General features: G+C 41.4%; 2 protein-coding genes across 25 annotated transcripts in view; one reads left to right on the forward strand and one right to left on the reverse strand.

Annotated features, from left to right (window-relative positions):
- The window catches only part of LRRFIP2 (LRR binding FLII interacting protein 2), a 107,545-nt gene extending 96,174 nt beyond the window's left edge, over positions 1-11,371 (reverse strand). For 19 of the 24 annotated variants that reach the window (XM_086720421.1, XM_086720419.1, XM_086720417.1 and 16 more), the window contains exon 1: positions 11,231-11,368. The gene's annotated coding sequence lies outside the window, so the exon portion shown is untranslated. Of the gene's footprint in view, positions 1-4,387; positions 4,513-6,198; positions 6,295-10,388; positions 10,856-11,230 lie in introns of those variants that run through there. The other 5 variants (XM_086720400.1, XM_086720402.1, XM_086720401.1 and 2 more) reach the window with 5 other exon arrangements.
- On the forward strand, positions 3,401-20,217 carry LOC147577054 (uncharacterized). The gene is made up of 4 exons (XM_086676034.1): positions 3,401-3,418; positions 11,070-11,886; positions 14,986-15,088; positions 19,780-20,217. The coding sequence occupies exons 1-2, from the start codon at positions 3,401-3,403 to the stop codon at positions 11,766-11,768; spliced, it is 717 nt and encodes a 238-aa protein (XP_086532160.1). The 3' UTR covers positions 11,769-11,886; positions 14,986-15,088; positions 19,780-20,217.
- The last annotated feature ends 2,309 nt before the right edge of the window (positions 20,218-22,526 follow it).

Below are 22,526 nucleotides of genomic sequence, written 5' to 3' on the forward strand. Positions count from 1 at the left end.
CTCAACACAAGTCCTGAGTCAATACCAAGGTGTTTCGTAGTGAATTACCACAGTGAATTTCAAACACCGAAGACAAGGATGATTTGACAAGCTTCCATGGGTGGGAAAATAAGGTTACACAGAAAGGATTAACAACCAGAATGGCTTTAAACCCTAAAAAGTAATTCTGGAAACAAGAAGACAATAGACCGATGCCTTCAAACTTCTGAAGGAAGACTGGCATAGGCTACTTGCCAGTCAAACCATTCTATTCTCATACGTGACAAATAAAGGCCTTTTCAGACATGCAAGGTCTCAAAAACTTACCTCTTTGATATCCTTTGTCAATAAGCTACTAGAAGATATGCTTCATAAAAGAAAAGAGAAACTCAAAGGAGCAGTCTATTCCACAGTCACACAGGGACTCACGCACCTTCCACTGCTTCCCCACTCACAACGGACACAGACGTGAGTGAGACATACACTTGAACTGTATTAAAGAAGGTTAGGCTATCCTAACAGACAGAACAACGTGGTAGAGCTAATCCACTTTTCAAAATTAAACCACACATTGATTAGAAATACATGTATGGAGGGGAGAATGGGACTGCAAGAGTTGGGCGGGGAATGGTCCCAAGAAGAGTGATTAATTAACATGTAAAATGGTATTGTGATTGCCTGGAGCGGAAGGCGTGCATTACAGAACACATACAGGAACTCCTAGGATAATTATAATGCCGTTTCTTGACCTAGGCAGAGAGACACAGATGCTCATTGTATTGTTCTTCCTCAAACTGTATTTTTGTTTTATATTTTTCTCCATTTCAAAAACTATCTGATTCAAAAGAAATTAGAGAGATAGGATGAGGCATTTGAAAAATCTCCCGGAGGGGTGTTTGGGTGGCTCAGTCAGCTAAGCACCCCACTCTTGATTTTGGTTCAGTCATGAATGTCATAGTTCATGAGATTGAGCCCCACGTTGGGCTCTGAGCTGACAGCAATGAGCCTGCTTGGGATTTTCTCTCCCTCTCTCTGTCTTTCTTTCTTTCTCTCTCTCCCTCTTTCTTTCTCTCTCTATCCCTCCCCAGCTCAGGCAAGTACCCGTGCTCTCTGTCTCTCTCTCTCTCAAAATAAATAAACAAACAAACAAACAAACATTAAAAAAAAATCTGTTGGAGCATTTGGGAAAAGTAAGGTGAACAGAAAACTAAGCCAAAAAAAAAAAAAAAAAAAAAAAGGGAAACCCCTGGAAACCCTCCTGGAAAAAACTGAAAGTTAAACAAGAAAGAAAACAATCATGGTAGAAAACCTGGCTGAACAGTAAACAATATTTATTTAGTTATGGTGAAAACACCAACTATTGATTTCAAATTGCAAAACGGGGATGTTGCAGAGAGGAGAAGTGGGAGGAAAATAATAAAATACAAAAGAACAATAAAACCACCAGTGATACCTCAATCGCACGCACGTTTTTCAAAGTATGTGTTACTTTGTAAGATGCTTCTTTTAACTGCATATGTATGTTTTTTAAACAAAAATGGTTTATAAAGTATGGGCTATTTTGTAATCAGCTATGGCAGACAGACTCTAAGGTGGCTCCCCACCATTATCCCCCCTCCTTCTGTTCCCATCTTTGTGTAAACACCTCCCAAAGAATGTGGCCAGGACTTGTGACTTGCTTCTAACCAACAGAATAGGACAAAGGTTATGAGATGTCATTCCCATGATTATGTTACCCTATATAAGACTAGCCAGCCAGCAGACTTGCTCTAGACTCTCCTTGATGATTTGACGATGTGGTTCCATCAGGAAATACCACAGGGCCAAGAAATTCACGTTGCCTCTAAGAGCTGAGAGCAGCCTTCAGGAGCTCGAAGACAGCCTCCAGATAACCTTTAGTTACCTTAAAGTGACTGCTAGTGAGCAAGAAGCTTCAATCCAAAAACCACAAAGAAATTAATTCTGCCAAACCTTCCTCGGTGAGCCTGGAAGTGGATTTTATCATGTAAGTCTCCAGGAGAGAATTCAGCCCAGCCAACACTTCAATGGCAATCTCATAAGACCCTATGCAGAGGACTCTGCTCAGCCATGCTCAGATTCCTGCCTCATAGAGACTGTAGGATAATAAATGTGTGTTGTTTTAAGCTGCTAAATTTGTTACACTTGTTACACAACACAGAAAACAAGTGCAACAGCTTTTAAAACTCTGGATGAATAAACCCAGCAAAGGGTACAGGGATAAAAATATCAACACAAAAAAGCCAGTTGCATTTCTATACACTAGCTATGAACAATCCAAAAAGGAAATTAAGAAAACAATTACATTTACAATAGTATCAAAAAGAATAAAATACTTAAGGAAAAAACTTAACCAAGGAGCAAAAGACCTGTACACTAAAAATTACAAAACGTTGCTGAAAGAAAAAAAGAGACATAAATAAATGGAGAGCCACCCTGTGTTCAAAGACTGGAAGACTTACCACTGTTAAAATGTTAACACTACCCAAAGTGATCTACAGATTCGATGTACTCTCTATCAAATCCCAATGACATTTTCTGCAGAAATAGAAAAACCCATCCTAAAACTAAAATTCACATGGAATCTTAAGGGACCCTGAAGAGCCAAAACAATCTTGAAAAAGAAGAACAAAGTAGAGGTATCACACTTCCTGATTTCAAAACTTAACTAGAAAGCTACAGTAACCAAAACAGTGTGTTACTGGCATATACCACAAACAAAAAATAACTCACAGTAGATCAAAGAAATAAGGGTAAGCTAAAACTATAAAACTCTTAGGAAAAAACATACGTGAAAACTTAACGACACTGGATTTGGCAATGATTTCTTGGATACGATGCCAAAAGCCCAGGCAACAACAACAACAAAAAAAAGTAGATAAACTGGACTTTATCAAAATAAAACAGAATGGGAGAAAATATTTGCAAATCGTACATCTAATAAGGGATTAATATCCAGAATACCTACAGAACTCCTAAAATTCAATAACAACAACAACAAAAACAACCCAAATCAAATCCAGGCAAAGGACCTGAATAGATATTTCTCCAAAGAAGATCTATAAATGGCCAAGGAGCACAAGAAAAGATGCTACACATCACTAGTTATTTGGGAAACGCAAACCAAAACCACACTGAGATACCATCTCACACCCATTAGAATGGCCATTATTTAAAAAAAATAACAACTGTGTCAAAGATGCAGGAAACCAGAACCCCTGTACACTGCTCTTTGGACTATGAAATGATCGTCTGCTATGGAAATTTTTGGCCATTCCTCAAAAAATTAAACATAGCATTGCTATGCGATCCAGCAATTCCACTTATGGGTACACACCCAAAAGAAATGAAAGCAGGAACTCAAATAGATATTTACATACTTGTTTTCATAGACAGCAGCACGATGCACCACAGCCAAAAGGTAAAAGCAAATCAAGTACCCATCAACAGATAAAGGGATAAACAGGATATGGAATATTACTCAGCCTTAAAAAGGAGTTAAATTCTCATGCATGCTAATGAACTTTGAGAACACTGCACCAAGTGGAATAAGCCAGACACAAAACAGAGATACATCATTCTGCTTACATGAAGTACTTAGAGTATCAAATTCATAGTGACAGAAAGTTGAACAGTGGATGTCAGGTGCAATGGGGAAGGAGGAGTTATTTTTTTAATGGGCACAGTTTTAGTCTGGGATGATGAGAAAGTTCTGGAGATGGATGGTGGTGAAGGTTGCACAACAATGTGAACGTACTTAACACCACTGAATTATACACTTAAAGTAATTAAAATGGTAAATTTTATATTATGTACACATTTTTTAATTTTCTTAATGTTTATTTTTGAGAAAGAGAGAGACAGAGCGTGAGCGGGGGGAGGGGCAAAGAAAGAGGGAGATACCGAATCCGAAGCAGGCTCCAGGTTCTGAGCTGTCAGCACAGAGCCCAACACAGGGCTCAAGCTCACCAGCCATGAGATCATGACCTGAGCTGAAGTCTGATGCTTAACCAACTGAGCCAACCAGGCGCTCCTATATTATGTATATTTTAACGTACTTTTTAAAAAAATCGGATAGACAGCAAAGGGTGAGTTGGGTAAGACAGGAGGACAGTGACTCTCTACTTAGATGTGGCAATATCCACGAGAGGGGAAAAGACATCCAGTGTAAAACTGAATTGTTTTTCTATCTTTAGTCCTATAATCCTTGGGTCACTTAAACAAAATCATTTTTTTAAGCTTTTTTTAATAGCAACAACATGTAGACTTACTAATTGTATTATTTATTGTTACAAATTAGTTAAACCATTTAACAGGGAAATAGGGGAGCCCATGTGGCTCAGTAGGTTTTGCGCCTAACTCTTGATTTCCATCCAGGTTATGATCTCACGGTTCATAGGATGGAGCCCCACGCTGGGCTCTGAGCTGACAGCAAGGAGCCTTCTTGGGATACTCTCTCCCTCTCTGTTCCTCCCCTGTTAGCATATGCTCGTGTGCTCTCTCAAAATAAATAAACTTAAAAAAAAATCAGAGAAGTAAATATTTTAACATCCTAATCCTCTGCGTACAGTATACTGTATTTTACTTAGACAACAGAGACCCAAAAGAGTGCCCCTGGCTGTTAAAATGTTTCTACTTAGGAAAGTAGGGTCTATAGAAGAAAAACAAAGTGATCCGAACAAGGAACTTTAAAATTAGTTTCCTAAACAGTAAAGCTTTGTTATATCAAAATTAGTTAAGGGGCACCAGGGTGGCTCAGTTGGTTAAGCATCAGACTTCAGCTGAGGTCATGATCTCGCGGTTCGTGGGTTTGAGCCCCGTGTTAGATTCTGTGCCAACAGCTCAGGGCCTACAGCCTGCTTCAGATTTTGTGTCTCCCTCTTTCTCTATCCCTCCCCCACTTACTCTCTCTCTCTCTCTCTCTCTCTCTCAAAAAATAAATATTAAAAAAAATTTTTTAAACACTAGTTAAGAGTTTGGCATTCATAATGAAAGAAAAAAAACAAAAACTAAGATATACAAGGTTCAAAGTGAAAACAATGAAAGAGATGAACTACAATTCTTTAAGAAGGGTTTTAATATTTCACTCCTGAGAAAATAAAAACACCCTGGGGTGCCTGGGTTGCTCAGCTGGTTGAGCGTCTGACTCTAGCTTTCAGCTTAGGTCATGACCCCAAAGTCATGGGATCCAGCCCTGGTTGGGCTGCACACTGAGCATAGAGCCTGCGTGGGATTCTCTCTCTCCCTCTGCCCCAATCCCCTGTTCAAGATCCCTCTCTCTCTAAAATAAAAAAATTAAAATATATATACAAAATTTTTAAAAACCCTGTTACACACTTTGTACTCAAACGCTTTTCCCAACCTCTTCTCCTCTTTTCCACTCTCTCTGCTCTGCCCTATCCTCCCCTTCCCTCCTCACCCTCCCCACCCCCTTTTTTTCTGGTAGGGGAAGGCTGAAACAGGGAAGGGATAATAGGAATAAACCAGAAATAGGAATAGGAAAAAAAGGAAAAATACTCCAGTTTATTTTTTTCCCTCACATTGACTACAGTACTAAATACACCATCATTATCAAATGCAAATAATTCACATTTCTGAGGGCAAGGAAAAACTAAATTTCTTGGAGTTACGACCTAATGTAAAGCAGAAGAAAGGAAACCATCTGCAGGCTTTCCGTCTGCAAATTAAATGTGCATTGTACACCAAATTCTTCAAACAACCTTGACTGTAATGTAATACAAGGCTGCAGTTTAATATGGTGAAATGAACTAACCCTTTAAACAGCTTTCTAGCCTAAGAAGTGAAATCAGTCAAAGAACTTGAAACTCAAGTGCCTCATTCACTAAGTATAGAAAACAGCAAGGTTTTCGTGAGAAAGCACATGATACCCAGAGGCAGCTGTGCTGGGATAGAGCATCTGGTAACAGCCACAAGTTATTTTTAAAGAGATAACTTCGCGATAATGTACATGAGACTGTAGCAGTTCTATGGGAAGAAGACAATGAGAATCTGGCAAGAAGCTAATTTCTCTGTGTGAACTCAAAATAAGCTTATAAAACAGCTCATCATTCCCAGTGTCCTTTTGATCCAAAGACACGTGTGCAGGTCTCTGAATTGCACGAGTTCAGCAAGGGTCACGGCCACCCTATGCCAGTATCAGTAATGGTTTTCCCCTGTCATAAAACATCTAATCACTCTCACAACCAGAACGTGATATCAATGCCAGTACAATCCTGAGCTCCTCCTTGTGCACGCTTTTCTAAAACACTTCCCTCGTTCGTTCTCCTTAATCGTGCTCTGAAAAGAGGAGGGCAAAAAGAAAAAAAGAAAACGATCCTAGAATATGCACGCAAAGCAGATTTTCACCCCAAAACTTAGACTTAATCTTCTGAAAGCAAATGTCCTTCGTAAGCTCACTCTTCTGTGGTTGCCACTTTTCCTAAACCGCAGGCCTTCCTGACTTGCAGCAGGGGCCAGGACAGATTACGGTTCTGTGGTAGGTTCTGTCAGATGAGCTTTGACAAGGCCTCAAAATAGATCCTGGGCACCAGCCAGAGAAACTGCCACTCACAAGTTCCAACTTGATCATCATACATTAGCCCCTCTGTACTTTTTTTTTTCCCTCCAGTCTCTATCATTTTAAAAGGACAGAGGTTCTCAACCTCCTTCCTCTTGTTCATGAGTGAACGGTGCAGTACAGAAATTAAAACCGTAAACCCTTAATTTGCTCACAAACACTCTGCAGAATAAAAACTGAATTTGTACCTACCCCCTGCCTTGGGAAATTAATCCATCAACAGCACTATGGTTTGCAAAAGGATTTTTGAATCTCAAACTCTACCAAGGTTTATTTTATTACGAATAGACTAGGATGTGGACGGTGAAGGAAGACAGAAGGTGGGCTATTTATTTCCCATGACTAATATAGTAGCAGACTTCGTTAGAGCAAGAAGTTAAACTATATACGATATTTTTAATTGACACCAGTCATAAAATCCTAAAACAACCCACTACAAAAGGTATTCATTTAACTCTTGCCAAATATAACATCAGTCTTCAAGCTACAGTATTTTTAGCCTTACCACTACAAATAAAATTAACCACCTGTCACTCTAAAATGTTTAAGACCGCCTTATACAATACATTTTAGTATTTTTTAAAATAGAGAAGATAAAGAGTCCAAAGTAATTAAGAGTTCCTTTCTCCTTCCACAAGGTTGAGAAAGTTAACTATTATAAAATAAAGTCCAATATAAGATGGAAATAAATTTATACATTTTCACAACTTAAGCCCCAACTTTGCAATCACTCTTTCAGAAATATATTCAATATACATACTTATGGACTAGTGCAAAGACTTAAATACTAGTTGTTCACTATAGCAGCATTTGTAGAAAGCTAAAACAATCTAAATGTCTGTTAACAAGGAATGGTAAAATAAATCACGGAAAATGAATAAATTATGGTTCATCTACACTACCCAGGGCATTCAGTCTTTTTTAAAAATCAGGTGGGGGCTCCTGGTTGGCTCAGTCAGTTAAGCATCAACTTTGGCTCAGGTTATGAACTCATGGTTTGTGAATTCAAGCCTTGTGATGAGCTCTGTGCTGACAGCTCAGAGCCTGGAGCCTGCTTAGGATTCTGGGTCTCCCTCTCTCTCGGCCCCTCCCCCACTCACATTCTGTGAGTGTGCGTGTGTGTGTGTGTGTGTGTGTGTGTGTGTGTGTGTGTGTGTCTCAAAAATAAACATTAAAAATAAATAAATACATAATCAGGTGGACATATGTGCAAATACAGAAAAGTCTCTAAGATATATCAAGGGTAACAACGAAAGAAGATAACTCTCCTAAACAAAGCCAATTACATATGTAATAAAAAATCTGGAGGAGGACATACAGGAAACCACTCACAGTGGTTGCTTGGGTTAGGGGGTGGGAGAGTAGAAAAGGGAAAAGGCTAGAAGTCTGTTGTGGAAAGAAGGCTTCTTTTGCACCATGTAACATTTAAACTGTCGTTATCAATTTTTTAAACTCCCACAAACATCTACTGCACCCATGAAGTGGGCATTCTCCTTCCGGGTACGCATGCCATGTCTTCCCCCTTCTCAACCACTTGTATCTACTGCTCTCCTGACCCAAACAAAAGCACACAAAAGCAAAGCTCAGAGTTCCCCCAAGAAACAGAATCCTCTCTCCAGCCCCCACCAGATAAAAAAAAATAATAGAACAAATGAAAAAGTAACACTTACGCCAAACCCAGTTTTTAGCCAATGTTTGATTCCTTTTAAATCTAGCCTAATTTACTGTAGGGCAGAAAGTTTTAAAAGTCAAAGTGCAATGTGCAACACAAAAAAATCATTTCCAAAGGTGTCTATCTTAAAAGGAAAAATGGAGAAAAAGGGCAAATTTTGCTCAATACCTTCCTTCTGAAATTTTAAAAGTTAAGTTTTGAATGACGCTCATAAAGTCTATTGTTTGCAAACTGGATAAGGTAGTACGTTTTCCTGGTTAAAGGTCCATCTCTCCATTCAGAGTCTCCAGAAAGCAATCAACTACCCACAAGGAAAAGGCTATGAAACGGCCTCTATTTTGTAGGTGCAATGGATAGTGCTCCTCTGGTGAAGACGCAAGAACTGTATTTTCTCTTAAATGATCCTCATCAACATTCCCAGCATGCTGCAGAGAGAATTTCTTTTTCTATACATCATCAATTCTGTCCCTTTTCACACTAGGAGCAGGATAAACAATTCACAAAGAGCTTTGCAAGAAACAGCTCTCATTTCTAGTAAAGATCTGTTTCTGGTTTTGTTTTGAGAGAGAAACAATCTATTTGCCAAATATACCCCCATATCACTTTTTTCCTGCATTATGGAGATGCTTAAATCATAACAAAAGAAGGCTTGTTTTTTAATTATTATTATTTTTATTATTATTTAAATCCAAGTTAGTTAACATATGGTGTAATAATGATTTCAGGAGTAGAATTTAGTGATTCATCACTTACATATAACACCCAATGCTCATCCCAACAGGTGCCCTCCTTAATGCCCCTTGCCCATTTAGCCCATCACCCCCACCCAAAACCCATCCAGCAACCCTCAGTTTGTTCTCTGTATTCAAGAGTCTCTTATGGTTTGTCTCCTTCTCTGTTTTTATCTTATTTTTGAAAAAGAAGGCTTCTCTTGTATGTCTACCTATCAAGACTGTTAGTTACGGTGGTTTCCACAAGGGATTTTCCAAAAGGGAAACTGTTCACTGGGAACTGAAACTCCTAATTAAGTTACTATTAGCTGGAGAAAAATCAAAAGCAACATTAGGGAACACTCTGTATATAAGAATGGATAAGAAAATGAGATGCCAAAATTTAGCCAAAGAATTAAAGGAATCTGGTAAGCAAGACCAACTTACCATTAGTTTGTAAGTAATAACTAAGGTTCTCTATAAATGAAAATCAAGGTAAAATAAGCTGAATTCCAAAAAGAAAAGGAAAACAAGGTTAAGAGTATCAAGTATTCTGTGATTCAAAGTTATTTTGCTTAACATTTTTAAAGCCAAAAATGATCAAATTACACTTGAGCAATAAAAAGTTATTTCTAGTTTACAATGAATTCATTCCAATAATAAATCACACCCTCAATACACTTTCTTCTGTAACAGAACTTACGTAAGAACTCGGTATAGTCTCATTCCACATTTTTGAGGATTTGCAAAATAGGTGAGGCCTTTCTCTCAAAAGACTACTTTGTAACTATGGATTCTTTCAGTAAACTTTTTTATATCTTTTCACTGACATTTATTTTGTTTCTAGACATCTTTAATTATCTTCTCACATCTGGCCAAAAAAAAAAAAAAAAAAAAAAAAAAGGAGTGGGGGTAAAATTACCACAATATACTCAGGAACTAACAAACTATTCTGAAGCCAAACATTCTGCAAAAGTTCAATTAGGATTTCCTTATCACACTTCATAACAATAAATACCTACCAACAAACCTAACAAAGCATAATACAACACTTCATACAAAATGACTGAGAGCTTCTAATTAAACAGGCAGTAACAAACTTCTAGCTTTCCTCTCTATTCCAATCCTAAGATCCGTATCAATGATTCACAGCGTGACCTAACTTTCTAAATGAATCACTTTCTGAAATTCTTACTCCAACGTGAATCTAACACCAGGTCATCATCTCTACATTTGTTAAACAGAGGATAAACAGAAGTTAAGCAGGGTTCATTCGTCAAGACGCCCAAACCACAGCAAACCTCAAGTCTTTGCCAAGTAACTTTTGTCTGCAATTGCACCCTTATATACAGATTCATCCCCAAATAAAATAAAAATGTTATCCTGGGGGGAAAAATGTTATTGTAAACATTATGAACTCGCCCACCCGTACCCCGTTCACCGTCCCTCTGGTTCCATTTACTGCATCCACGTTCTCTTCCCATTGTGAGAACATAAAGTAATGGCTACTGTCCTTACATCTTCTCTTTCACCCAATTAAACTACTCTGCAGTTTTTGTTTATGGCAGAAATGCTGAGTCATTAAATGGAAACTCAAAGAAAATGAGCTACAAACAGTTAAAGTTTAGGACACAGTATTTCCCTAGCCGTTTCTCGGCAGCCTGGTATTTGTATCTCCCACGGCGGAAAAGTAGAGCAAACACTTGAACTTTTTTCCCCTCTAAGAGAGGCAAAGAGGTGCGTTTCCATAGGTCCGCCAGCTTCCTGCTGGATATCCACAGGCAAGAGAAGCAGGCCTGACTGGAGCTGTATAACTTAACGATCTGGGTGTGAATAACGCCACATATTAGTCAAGCATTAACCCTGACACTCCTAGCAAGCGCCTGTTATGCCCGCGCTTCAGTTCGGGTCAAGGAGGAAGAAAAAAAAAAAAAAAAATCCCATAAAAATGCTACGCCCTCCACCGGCCTGACACCGTTCGCTGGGGTGTCGCGCTGGGGAGGAGATGAAGGAGCCCCGAACACCGGAGGCAAAAGGGACAGCGGCCCGATGTAATTTCTTCCACAATGGGAGAGACCCTTGCCCCCCGGCGCAGACGGAGGGTGCGCGTTAGAAATCAGGCGTGCTGCCGGCGAACGCGGTAGGCGGGGGGGCGACCCCGACCCGGAGCCGGCAGGGAAGCCCGGCCCCCAGCAGGGGTCAGCGGCGGCGCGGGTCGCACGGGCTGCAGGCCGAACAGGGGCCTCCGGGGCCGGCGGGAGAAGCGGTCCTTACCTGTCCCTGGGCGCGGACTGTGACTGCGGCGCCGCCCGGGAAGGGCTGGGGCGCGCGGGTCGGCCGCCGGCACCCGGACGGGCGAAGAGCTAGGAGCGGAGGGCGAGGGGCGCGGACGGCGGACTGGCTCCCAGGCTCCCGCAGGCTTGCCCGGCCGGACGCAGCGGCTCCCGGCGCCCGCAGCGGGTCGCTCAGTCACGCCGGCGGCCCCGCGGCGCGGTGGCTGACACGGAGACAGCGGGAACCGGCCCCCGAGAGGAGCCGCAGCCCCAGCGGCAGCCGAAGGAGGCGAAGGAGGGGCGGGGCCACAGGGTCGGTGACCCGCTCACCCGGAAGCAGTTGCGGCGGCGGCGGCGGCGCGCGTTGCGGGACAGGCGGGTTCGCGGCCTGGCGAAAAGACTGCCGGCTCTCCCGCGGCCGGCTGCGCGGGGTGCCGGGAGCAGCAGCCCCCGCCGCGACCGCTGCGAGCTGCTGGCGCCGCGCCGGAGGGAGGGCGGCAGGGTGCGACCGCCGGTGGGCGGAGGCCCGGGCGGCCTAGAGGTGGCTTCTCGGGGCCCGCGGAGGACCGGGGACCGGGAAGGTGAACTGAGGCGGTCGCCCGCTCGAGGCTGCACCTGCCCTGATCGCCCCTAAACTGTCCGGCCTAGTGGGCTTGGGTAAGTGGGCCGGGCGGCGGCTCCGACTGCAGGGAAGGAGCGTGCGAGAGCGAGCGGGTGTAGCGGCAACGCTGAAAGCCCTGTTTCCAAAATGAAAACCCGTGATTTTGAAATGATTTCCGGAGAAGGCGGCGGCGGTGGTTGGGGGGGGGGGGGGGAGGGGCGGAGATGGCGGGATATGGAGGCAGTTAAGTAGCTGCCAGACCCGGACCTGTCGTTCATTCCAGAAGTGTCTCTTGAGTCTCTTGAGACTCAGCAGGTTCAAGGCGCTGGAGGCAGACCCAGGGCCTTGCTCTTTAGGAAGCTTACCTTCTAGTGGAGTAGAGAGGTTTAAGCAGACAGACAAGGTAAAGACGGATTGTGGCAAGGCTGTGCCATGCGGGAAATACAGAAGAATGATGCGAGGGTTGAGTGGGCGAGACCCCCTTTTTCGGGATAGTCTGGAGGGAAGTGATAGTTGAGCTGCTTCCTGAGACAAAGGCATGAAATGACAACTTAGACACAGTTTTACAGCCGGGGACTGTAGGTTCCGAACTGCTGCGTAAGGCCGCGGATTATGGTAAAAACCTGTCTCCCGAAGCCTGCTTCTTTTTTTTTTTTTTAATTTTCCTTCTAATGTTTATTTTTTGAGAGAGAGAGAGAGAGAGCAAGCGGGGGAAGGGCATAGAGAGAGAGAGGGAGACCCAGAATCCCAAGCAGGCTCCAGGCTCTGAGCTGCCAGCACAGAGCCCGACTGTGGGCTCGAACTCACAAACCCTGGGATCATGAACTGAGCCAAAGTGGGACGCTTCGCCGACGGAGCCACACAGGCGCCCCCTCCAAAGCCTTCTAAGGGCTCTGTCCTGTCCACTCCTTCAGTTTCGAAGGGCTTGCTCCCCCTTGGGAGTTGTTGGGGTCTGGGACTGTGGCTTCTTAGCGGAGGTTCAAGGCAGGAATTACGGAGCTTTGGTGTGTAGACAGACATCAACAGATGCTTGGAGGCAAACAGCCCCGGAAGACAAATTCTTTAACCTTTTACCGTTTCTTTTCCCACGTCACTTTTCCTGAAACCCATGAGTAAACATTAAAACTATGATTTTTACCTGGGAGCTTACTCCTCCCAAAAGATGGAGCTCTGTTATGATCTGAATAAGAGAATTAATGACCTATTTTGCTAAATCAGTTAAAGACAAAATTAAAAGCGGACTTGCGAAGAGAGGACCTTTTGAGGTTATAACGCATTACCTGAATAATACCAAAAAACCCAATAATGTTTATTCAATTTTAGTTTATATAACTGCATAATTAACGGGACGATTGTTTGGATAATAATAGTGGGATTAGAATCTCGAGCCCTTTCTGCTTACTCCTCGGCCATTTGTTTTGGTTCATAGCAAACTAACAGAAATATTTTGTTGTGTCTTCTGGGAAAACTGGGAGCGAGCTCACACTTCTTGCTGCCTACTGTTTGCACAGCATTGTGCTAGGCATTTATTTTATTTTATTTTTTATTTATTTATTTATTTTTTTTTTAATTTTTTTTTCCAACGTTTATTTTTGGGACAGAGAGAGACAGAGCATGAACGGGGGAGGGGCAGAGAGAGAGGGAGACACAGAATCAGAAACAGGCTCCAGGCTCTGAGCCATCAGCCCAGAGCCTGATGCGGGGCTCGAACTCACGGACCGCAGGATCGTGACCTGGCTGAAGTCGGACGCTTAACCGACTGCGCCACCCAGGCGCCCCGGTTGGTTGGTGGTTTATGTGAGCGGAAGAGAGCGCCAGCAGGGGAAGGGCAGAGGGAGAGGGGGAGAGAATCCTTAAGCAGGCTCCAAGCTCAGTGTTGGAGCTTGAGCTCCAAGCTCAAGACCTTGGGACCATGACCTGGCGGAAATGAGAAGAGTCAGGCGCCCAACCTGCTGAGCCACCCAGGCACCCTCGCCCTGTGTCTTTTAAATGCTGCCAATAATGTGATAAATGATGACACTAACATTATGTCATTGCAAGGGGCTCCTGCCCAACTGTGTCAGTCTGCATTCTTTCACAAGCAGCCTTTCCTTGCACACAAAGTGACTTCTTTCTGCCAAAAATATGTTCCCAGATTTTTATGGAATATTCTGACATGTGAATGCCCCCAGGTCTGTGTAGGCTGGCTGCTCTAGAGACATTTAACGGATGAAGGAAAATCTTGCAAGTGTTTATATGGTTTTGAGGAATGAGGTAGTAGGATTTGTACATTTTTGTTTCGTTCCTATCAGATCCTTCACGTTTTTCTTTGATGATGTCAAGAAATAAAACTTTTCCCTTCTCAAGAGCAGTCGTTTTTTGTGGTTTTCACAAAATTCAGTTGTGTTTTGCACACATAGTACTATGTGTTGCTCTCTGCACATTTCCAGAAAACATCATTAGTTCAGACATTAAAAATAGGATGCGATAGGGGCGCCTGGGTGGCGCAGTCGGTTAAGCGTCCGACTTCAGCCAGGTCACGATCTCGCGGTCCGTGAGTTCGAGCCCCACGTCGGGCTCTGGGCTGATGGCTCAGAGCCTGGAGCCTGTTTCCGATTCTGTGTCTCCCTCACTCTCTGCCCCTCCCCCATTCATGCTCTGTCTCTCTCTGTCCCAAAAATAAATAAACGTTGAAAAAAAAAATTAAAAAAAAAAAAAAGGATGCGACTTTTCAGAGCCTCATGTTTTTATTAATGAGATGTGTGTGTCTGTCGTTTTCATTTTGGTTAACTCCTTATAAACCTATGGGAATCTGGCAAAGCAAGTCTTTGACTATGTATATTTAAGTTCTCGTTCTAAAAATCCCTTCTTATCTACATTTACTGTTTTTCCTGCTGTCTCTTTATTTTATTTATGTGTTTATTTCACTTTTTATTTGGAAATAATTATAGACTCGCAAAAGGGTACAAAAATAACGCAGCGAGGTTACCCTCCACCCAGGTTCACCCTCTGGCAGCATCTTGCGTACCCATAATACATAATTAAAACTAGAAAATTCACATCTTGCTATCTTCTTTAGGTTTTTAGTTTCTTTTTAAGTTTCATTATGTCGAGAATTACCATTTTGTAACAATTCATTTGTACTGTATTTGATTTGGCTCTTCTCCCTTTCCCAGATTAACAAATGACAAAGTCCGTAAGCTTGCCACAGTGCTCCTCTGAAATTACAAGCTTACTATGACAATTCTGTGTTTCAGCACGCTTAAAAGGAAGTCATTTGTAAGATTTTTGGTTTTTTCTTATACTGCTCCATGTCATTCTGCCCTAATAAACCTGTAAATTTATACAACCTGTGTATGTGGGTGTTTTAATATATCCTTTGACCACTGAAATGTTTTCAAAGAGGTTGCTATTAAAGTAAAAAGAAAAATAATGCAAAGCTTTTTCATTTGACTGAGGGGAAAACTTTCTAGTGCTTTCTTTCCTTCTTTCTTTCTTTCTTTCTTTCTTTCTTTCTTTCTTTCTTTCGAGAGGGAGAGAGAGCGTGTGCACACCAGCAGGGGAGGAGCAGAGACATGGGGAGAGAATCCCAAGCAGGCTGTGCACTGATGACATAGGACTTGATCTCAGGAACCACGAGATCATGATCTGAGCTGAAATCAGGTGCCCCTGACTGGGGAAAAAAAAAGTTTCTAAACATCTAACTATCCAAGTGAGAATACGAGGCATGGTCTGTTGGTTCAGAAGCCAGATCTCACTTCTGGCTCATTCTGGCTCTAAATGAATTCTAGCCAGCTCACCCTTTACTCCACCAGAGAGTAAACAAAGGAAAGAAAAGAAGTGTAACTTACTTTCTTCAGTCTTAGCGTTGAGAAGAAGTTGATGAGAAGAGAGAATTTGGGATTTGGGGTAGGTATCAATTATGTATGAATGCCTCATCACAAATAAGAAAAAATCAATACTTTCTTCAGTCTTAGTGTTGAGAAGAAGTTGATGAGAGAGAATTTGGGATTTGGGGTAGGTATCAATTATGTATGAATGTCTCATCACAAATAAGAAAAAATCAATACTTTCTTCAGTCTTAGTGTTGAGAAGAAGTTGATGAGGAGAGAGAATTTGGGATTTGGGGTAGGTATCAATTATGTATGAATGCCTCATCACAAATAATCAAGTGATAGCCCTTATGCGTTATATATTTATTGTAAATAAGTAGTCAAACGCTCTTCCTTCTATGGCTTGTTTAGCAAATGTATTCGTCTACTGTGTACCAGTTGCCCAGTTAGACGCTGGTGACAGAGACACAACAGGATCTATTTTTTTAAGGAGTATTAAGCTCTTACTATGTGCCAGATACTTCATAGATGCTAGGGATCCAAAGGGAAGTAAAAAGAAAGCTGTGTTTTCTTCTCGTGAAACTTCCTGTCTGGTGAGGGAGACAAATTATCACACAAAAGTAACTTTATAATCCCAATAGGTATTACTAAGGGTAGAGAAGTGGTGCCTGAGGGCATTAAAGTGGAATTCTACCAAATCTGGGGTGTCAGAAATGGCTTCTAGCAAGAGAATCTTTGAGCTAAGATTTAAAACTGCCTCATAGTGAACTTGATACAGAAGCACAGGAAGAGCAAGGAAAAACAGAGTCCCAGAGACTGAAAAGAAACGAGGGAGATAATGTGAGAGGGATCTAGAGAATTAAGCAAAGACCCACCATGCAGGGTCTTACAGGTTTGGTAAGGATTCTTATCTTTGCTTCTGAAGTGATACAAACCAATTTAAGAGTTTTTAGTAGGAGTGGCATCAGATTGGTGTTTCCAAAAGCTCACTCTGGCTTCAATGTGAAGAATTCACTCTTTAAGTATGTCCTGAGTACCCACTATAAGCCAGGTTACAGTCTGCACACTGAGTGTGCAGCAGTGAACAAAACAGAAAGATTCCCTAACTTTGAGGATCATATTATAGACAATACACAGTAGTATATAAGATAGTAGTATCTAAGAAGCTCTATAAAGAAATTTGGAATCCAGGTGAGAATAAAAAGGTAGGGTGGTGGTGCATTTTATTAGCTTGAACCATATGAAGCTCCTGATCTTTTTTACATTGTTTTCAACTCAGAACAATATTGGGTTCCTGTGGGTTAAACATGGTTGGATGGCATTAAATTGTTCAACCTAATACTTACTTGGAAGAGTCAGAGAAGACCTCTAATGAGGTGATCCAAAGAAAGAGGCAAGCCATTCACATACCAAGGAGAAGAGCATCCCAAGCAAAGGGACAGCAAGTGCAAAGACCCTAAAGCAAGAATGTGCCTGCCGTGTTTGAGTAAGCAACAAGGAGACCATTGTGGCTGAAGGGTAATGGTCAACGGGGAAGAATGGTAATAGGGACCAGATCATAGAATCTTGAAGACCATGGTAAGAAATTGGCTTTTCCTTTTTGAATGAGGTAAGCTGTCAGAGAGTTTTGGGCAAACGAGCTACACAATCTGTCATCTTAACAGGACCGTGCTATTAATAGTGGACTCTACAGATAGTGGGTATACAGATGGAACATTATAAAATCTTTTCACCTTTTACGTATGTCTGAAAATTTACTTCATAAAATGAGACTGTTGTAGCTGCTCTATTGTAACTAGACTTTAGAGGGCCAGTGATGAGATCAAGAAGACCAGTTAGTCTATTGCAATAATTCAGGCAGCAGTGGAGGTATTAAGAAGAAGTGGTTAGTTTCTGAATACGTTTCGAAGATAGAGCCAGTAAGATTTGCTAGTGGAATGGATTTCATATGCAAGAAAAAGAAAAGACCACCTGTAAGGTTTTAGACCTGAGCAACTGGAAGGATGCAGTTGCCATCTACTGAAATTTGGAAGACAGTCTAGGTCACGCAAGTTTGGAGGAAAAGACTTTTTCCGGACGTTTGAGATGCCTATTGGTCATCTAAATGGAGATATCAAATAGGCAATTAGATACACAAGTCAGTCATTCAGAGGAAACATCCAGAGAGGAAATACAAAGATGTGGATCTACCTAAAGACTAGGGATATGAGGACCAGTGCCTTGAGAATTTAATGGAAATAGTTGGGAGTTTAGTCTAAACCCTCTTTTGTTGTAGGCTGGTTTTGTTTCTAGATAGTTGTCTTTATATTGCCATTCTGAACACTTAATATGCATACTGTTTGCAACTCATTTGTGTTCTAAAGGATTTAGAATGTTTTTTAATGTTTTCATGTCTTTCCAAGCAGATTTTACATTTCTTTAAAAAAGATTTATTTTAGGGGCGCCCGGGTGACTCAGTCGGTTAAGTGACTATGGGTTTCAGCTCAGGTCGTGATCTCAGTCAGGGTTTCATGAGTTCGAGCTACGCTTCAGGGTGTGGGCTGGCAGTGTGGAATCTGCTTGGGATTCTCTCTCTCCCTCTCTCTGCTCCTCCCCGACTTGCACCGTCTCTGTCTCTCAAAATAAATAAATAAACTTAATAAAAAAGATGTTTTCTTTTGTACACTTCACACTGCCATATCCCTAGAAAACTTTTTTTTTAATATTAGAACGAAAGAGCACAAGCAGGGGAGAGGGGCAGAGTGAGAGAGAGAAAATCTTAAGTAGGCTCCATGCTGAGGGCTCAATCCCGTAAGTTTAGGATCGTGACCTGAGCCAAAATCAAGACTCAGATGTTCAACTGACTGAGCCACACAGGCACCCCCCTAGAAGACATTTTACAATGCTTATATAATAAACTATTCCAATACGGAGTTTTTTATTTCTTTAGTTGTTACAAAGCATCAATTTTCTTATAATTTAGACACTTCTAGCTGTCCTGTTAAAATAAGGGTAGAGTTAGAACTTTCAATCTACTGCCACTCATGCCCATTTCAAATCAGACAAAAGAGAGCCTTCTGAGAAACAAAAAGCAGCAACAAAAAAGGCTCAGCTCTCCTCCATGTTGCCTTTATACTCAGACTTCGTGTGGCCGCAAAATGGTTTCCAACAATTTCAGGTCTACATCCGTCCCCATCCAAGTCCAGCATGAGAAAGATCCTTCCTAGCAGCAGTCCCTGATTCACTAATTAAACCGACACAGATCCCATCCCCAGCTAGGAAAATTTAATGCTGTGATTGGCCAAATATGAGTCACATGCTTCACTTATGTTTCACCCAAAGAACATGGACTGTAGGAGAGGAGTGGTTCCCCAGAAGAAAAAATGGGATGCTGTCAACAAAATAAGGAAATGGACACTGATGGCCAGAAAATAATACGACCTCTACAAATTAACAAAGGCCTAAAGCATTCTCCCAAAGCTTTTAAAAGAAGTAATACCATTGGGGTGCCTGGCTGGTTTAGTCGGAAGAGCACGCAACTTGATCTCAGGGTCGCCGTGAGTTGAGTCTGAGCTCCGCTTTGCGTGTAGAGATTACAAAAAAAGAAAAAGAAAAAGAAAGAAAGAAAAACGAAATGTCATGGCACTCATTTTGCATCTCTTCCAATTCTATACACAATACTGCATTTCCCTTGTATCATTAGGCTGTCATATATTCATTTGTCGTTGATGAGTGAATGTCACAAAAAGTAAATAAATGCATGAGCATAAAAGTTAACCAGCTGGAAGGGGCAGTTTTTCAGCACATCACTTTCCAGGGTACTCACACCTAGGTATTACAGGTAGTTTCTTGTCCTACAATTCTTTCCTGTTGTCAGTCCACCTGAAAAATATTTATTAGCCCTCAGGACCCTGGGGGCAGGGTGGCTACTATCTAAGACGCCTCAGAAACCATTGCAGAAGCAAGTGACAATGAGTCAGCTCAAGTTTATCTTCTTGGAGGACATTTACATAGTGTGGAGTCTTGAAAGAAAAATGTACGTACAGATTTGTTTTCAGCTTCTTTTTGGTTTCACCATTTCCATTCCCTTGCACACTAATAGGTTACTTTCCCCACAAGATGTTTAACCTAACTTCTATGGCATTTTTATCCTTTTAGATCAAATTTTGCTGCAGGAAATGGATAACGTGTTGGCTCTCTGTATTATTCTGGAATTTCGGATGGCTTCTCCAGTTTGCTGCTTCCCTGGACACCAAACATAACATTCCCTGTTCTAGGACCTGCTTCAAGTTGGTCATAAGACTGGCAGAAAGTCAAACCAAACTAAATGAATAGTTGTTGAAGTTAATCTCACGTCCTGGAGCTGTGTGTGCTATGGAATAGCCTGCTGTTATTACCAGGCATGACGCTGATCAGAATCACTGCTCTGTGGTCTTGTTCATCAGAATTTCATGTTTGGAAATTAGATTTGGGTCTGGTTACTGTAAAAATAGATATTATGATAATGGAATATAGCCATTAAAATTTCTATTGCAGGAGAAATTAGCCATGTATTTAAATGTAGGAGTATGTTACTAAACAATATGTTCAAGATGATTCCAGTATTGTTTAATGTTATACAGACATAGACAAATACTGGAAAAAGGCACTCAAAGTTAACCTTAAGGAATGGAGGTACCAGTGATTTCATTTGACTTGTTTACTGTTCAGAATCTTCCTGGATGAAATGTACTACATCTATACTCAGATAATTTTTAAAGGAATCTATTTTTCATACCAATACCCCAGAGTCAAAATATGCAAAAGATACCACTAAAAAGTGGTGAATTAGGTCTACCTAAAAAGGTCTTATGATTCTCACCACTCAAAAACCATTGTAGATTTTGCTCTTGTCTTGCATGCATCGTTTTTTTTCTTCTTTCACTTTAAAAATTCATGTACTAGATGCTAGGAGTAAATGAACGATACAGGTGCGGCTTCTGCCCTCTCAGAACTAACTAGTTGTCTGGGGAAGATAGAACAAGCCGACAGAAACAATCTAGCATGTCACAGTCAAAAACACAGTTTCATGCCTACTCCATTAAAACACCTAACCCTCCTTTTTACACGTCAAATTCCGGCTTTGGCACGTCAGCTCACAAACACATTGAACTCGCACGCTGGCACTCACTGTCGGCCATTGCTTCAGCTTGAGCCACGTCCCCATTGTCCACAAACTCATGTTCAATTACTAGAGTACTAGTGAGTTATTTGGGTATTAATTTGCTCTTATTTTAGAAAAATGTAATTGCAAATACTAGTCATTGAACACGTAGGTCTTATAAAAATAATTTGAATGATATAAAGATGGAAATCATTGTGTGCCCAGAACTGAATCTAGCCTCAGTCAGATACTCAAGACATTCATGAAATGAAGCCCAGTAAACTGAGTGACACTAAAGAAGAAACTCAGAGAACAAGGATAAGATCCCGGAAACAATCATTGTTAAATTTTGTGGCTAAAGTTTTGGTATGTTCAGAGATTTTGATCTTAATTTTTTAGTTCTGTTAAGAAAGGATTCCCCCTAAATAAGTTTACTGTTTGATTTTTAAAGTTTTTTAATGTTTATTTATCATTGAGAGAGAGAGAGAGGTAGCACGAGTGGGGGAGAGGCAGAGAGAGAGAGAGGGAAACACTAAATTTGAAGCAGGCTCCAGGCTCTGAGCTCTCAGAACAGAGCCCAACGTGGGGTTTAAATTCACGAACCATGAGATCATGACCTGAGCCAAAGTGGGAAGCTTAACCGACAGCCACCCAGGCATCCCTGATTTTTAGATCCGTGGTCAGTTATGCTTTATGTTTGAAAGTTGGAAATGGCCTGTGGTGGCTCACCATTGCCTACAGAATATATTTTAAGTCATTTATCACATGAGTGATGTTAAAATCCACAAGTTCATAATGACACTGAGAAAAGAAAATATACATATAAGTCACCTAGAAGTTGCGATAGTAAGTTGCTACATTATATGGTAACGACGATTGGTAAATAAAGGAAAAGAATCAAGCATTCTGCTTCTCTTATACAAATTGCATTTTAGGGTAACCAGAGTTGTAAAGGGCAAGCCCTTTTGTATACAGTATTTCCAACTGATAAAGGTAAGAGAAATGACAAAAGACCATTTTTCAATCTCCTAATAAAATAATAGACAACACCTGAACCCACTGATCAATTTTAACATCACTCAGAGTCGAATGACCATACATCATATGCTTCCTGATGTGGTGCCATCAAAATATGCTGAATCACCTATGCAGTATTTTTGCCACTCCCCAAATATTTTGAGTTTAAATCCAATAAAGCCTCTAAATGTAACAGTTTATGAGAAGGGAGAATGAACAATATAGGAAAGTGTAAAACAACACCAGAGAAGACGCAATCAACTAAACCCAGACTGTGGAAAGTTCTACAGCACAAATGACAGGATTTCTTCAACAAATAAGTTATCTTAATAAATTAAAGAGATTAAAGGCGTGCCTGGTGGCTCAATCAGTTGAGCATCCGACTCCTGATTTCAGCTCAGGTCATGATCTTACGGTTCGTGAGTTCCAGCCCTGCTTGGGGCTCTGTGCTGACAGCGTGGAACCTGCTTGGAATTCTCTCTCCTTCTCTCTGCCCCTCCCCCACTCGTGCTCTCTCTCGCCCTCTCTCTCAGAAATAAATAACTTTAAAAAAAGAGAGAGATTTAAGAGACCTAATGACCAAGTACAGCATGTGGATCCTGATTTGACAAACCAGTTATAAACAGACATTTTTTTTTTCAACGTTTATTTATTTTTGGGACAGAGAGAGACAGAGCATGAACGGGGGAGGGGCAGAGAGAGAGGGAGACACAGAATCGGAAACAGGCTCCAGGCTCTGAGCCAT

This window comes from Puma concolor, chromosome C2, assembly GCF_028749965.1.
Source record: "Puma concolor isolate L17-30 chromosome C2, mPumCon1.1.hap2, whole genome shotgun sequence".
NCBI lineage: Eukaryota > Metazoa > Chordata > Mammalia > Carnivora > Felidae > Puma > Puma concolor.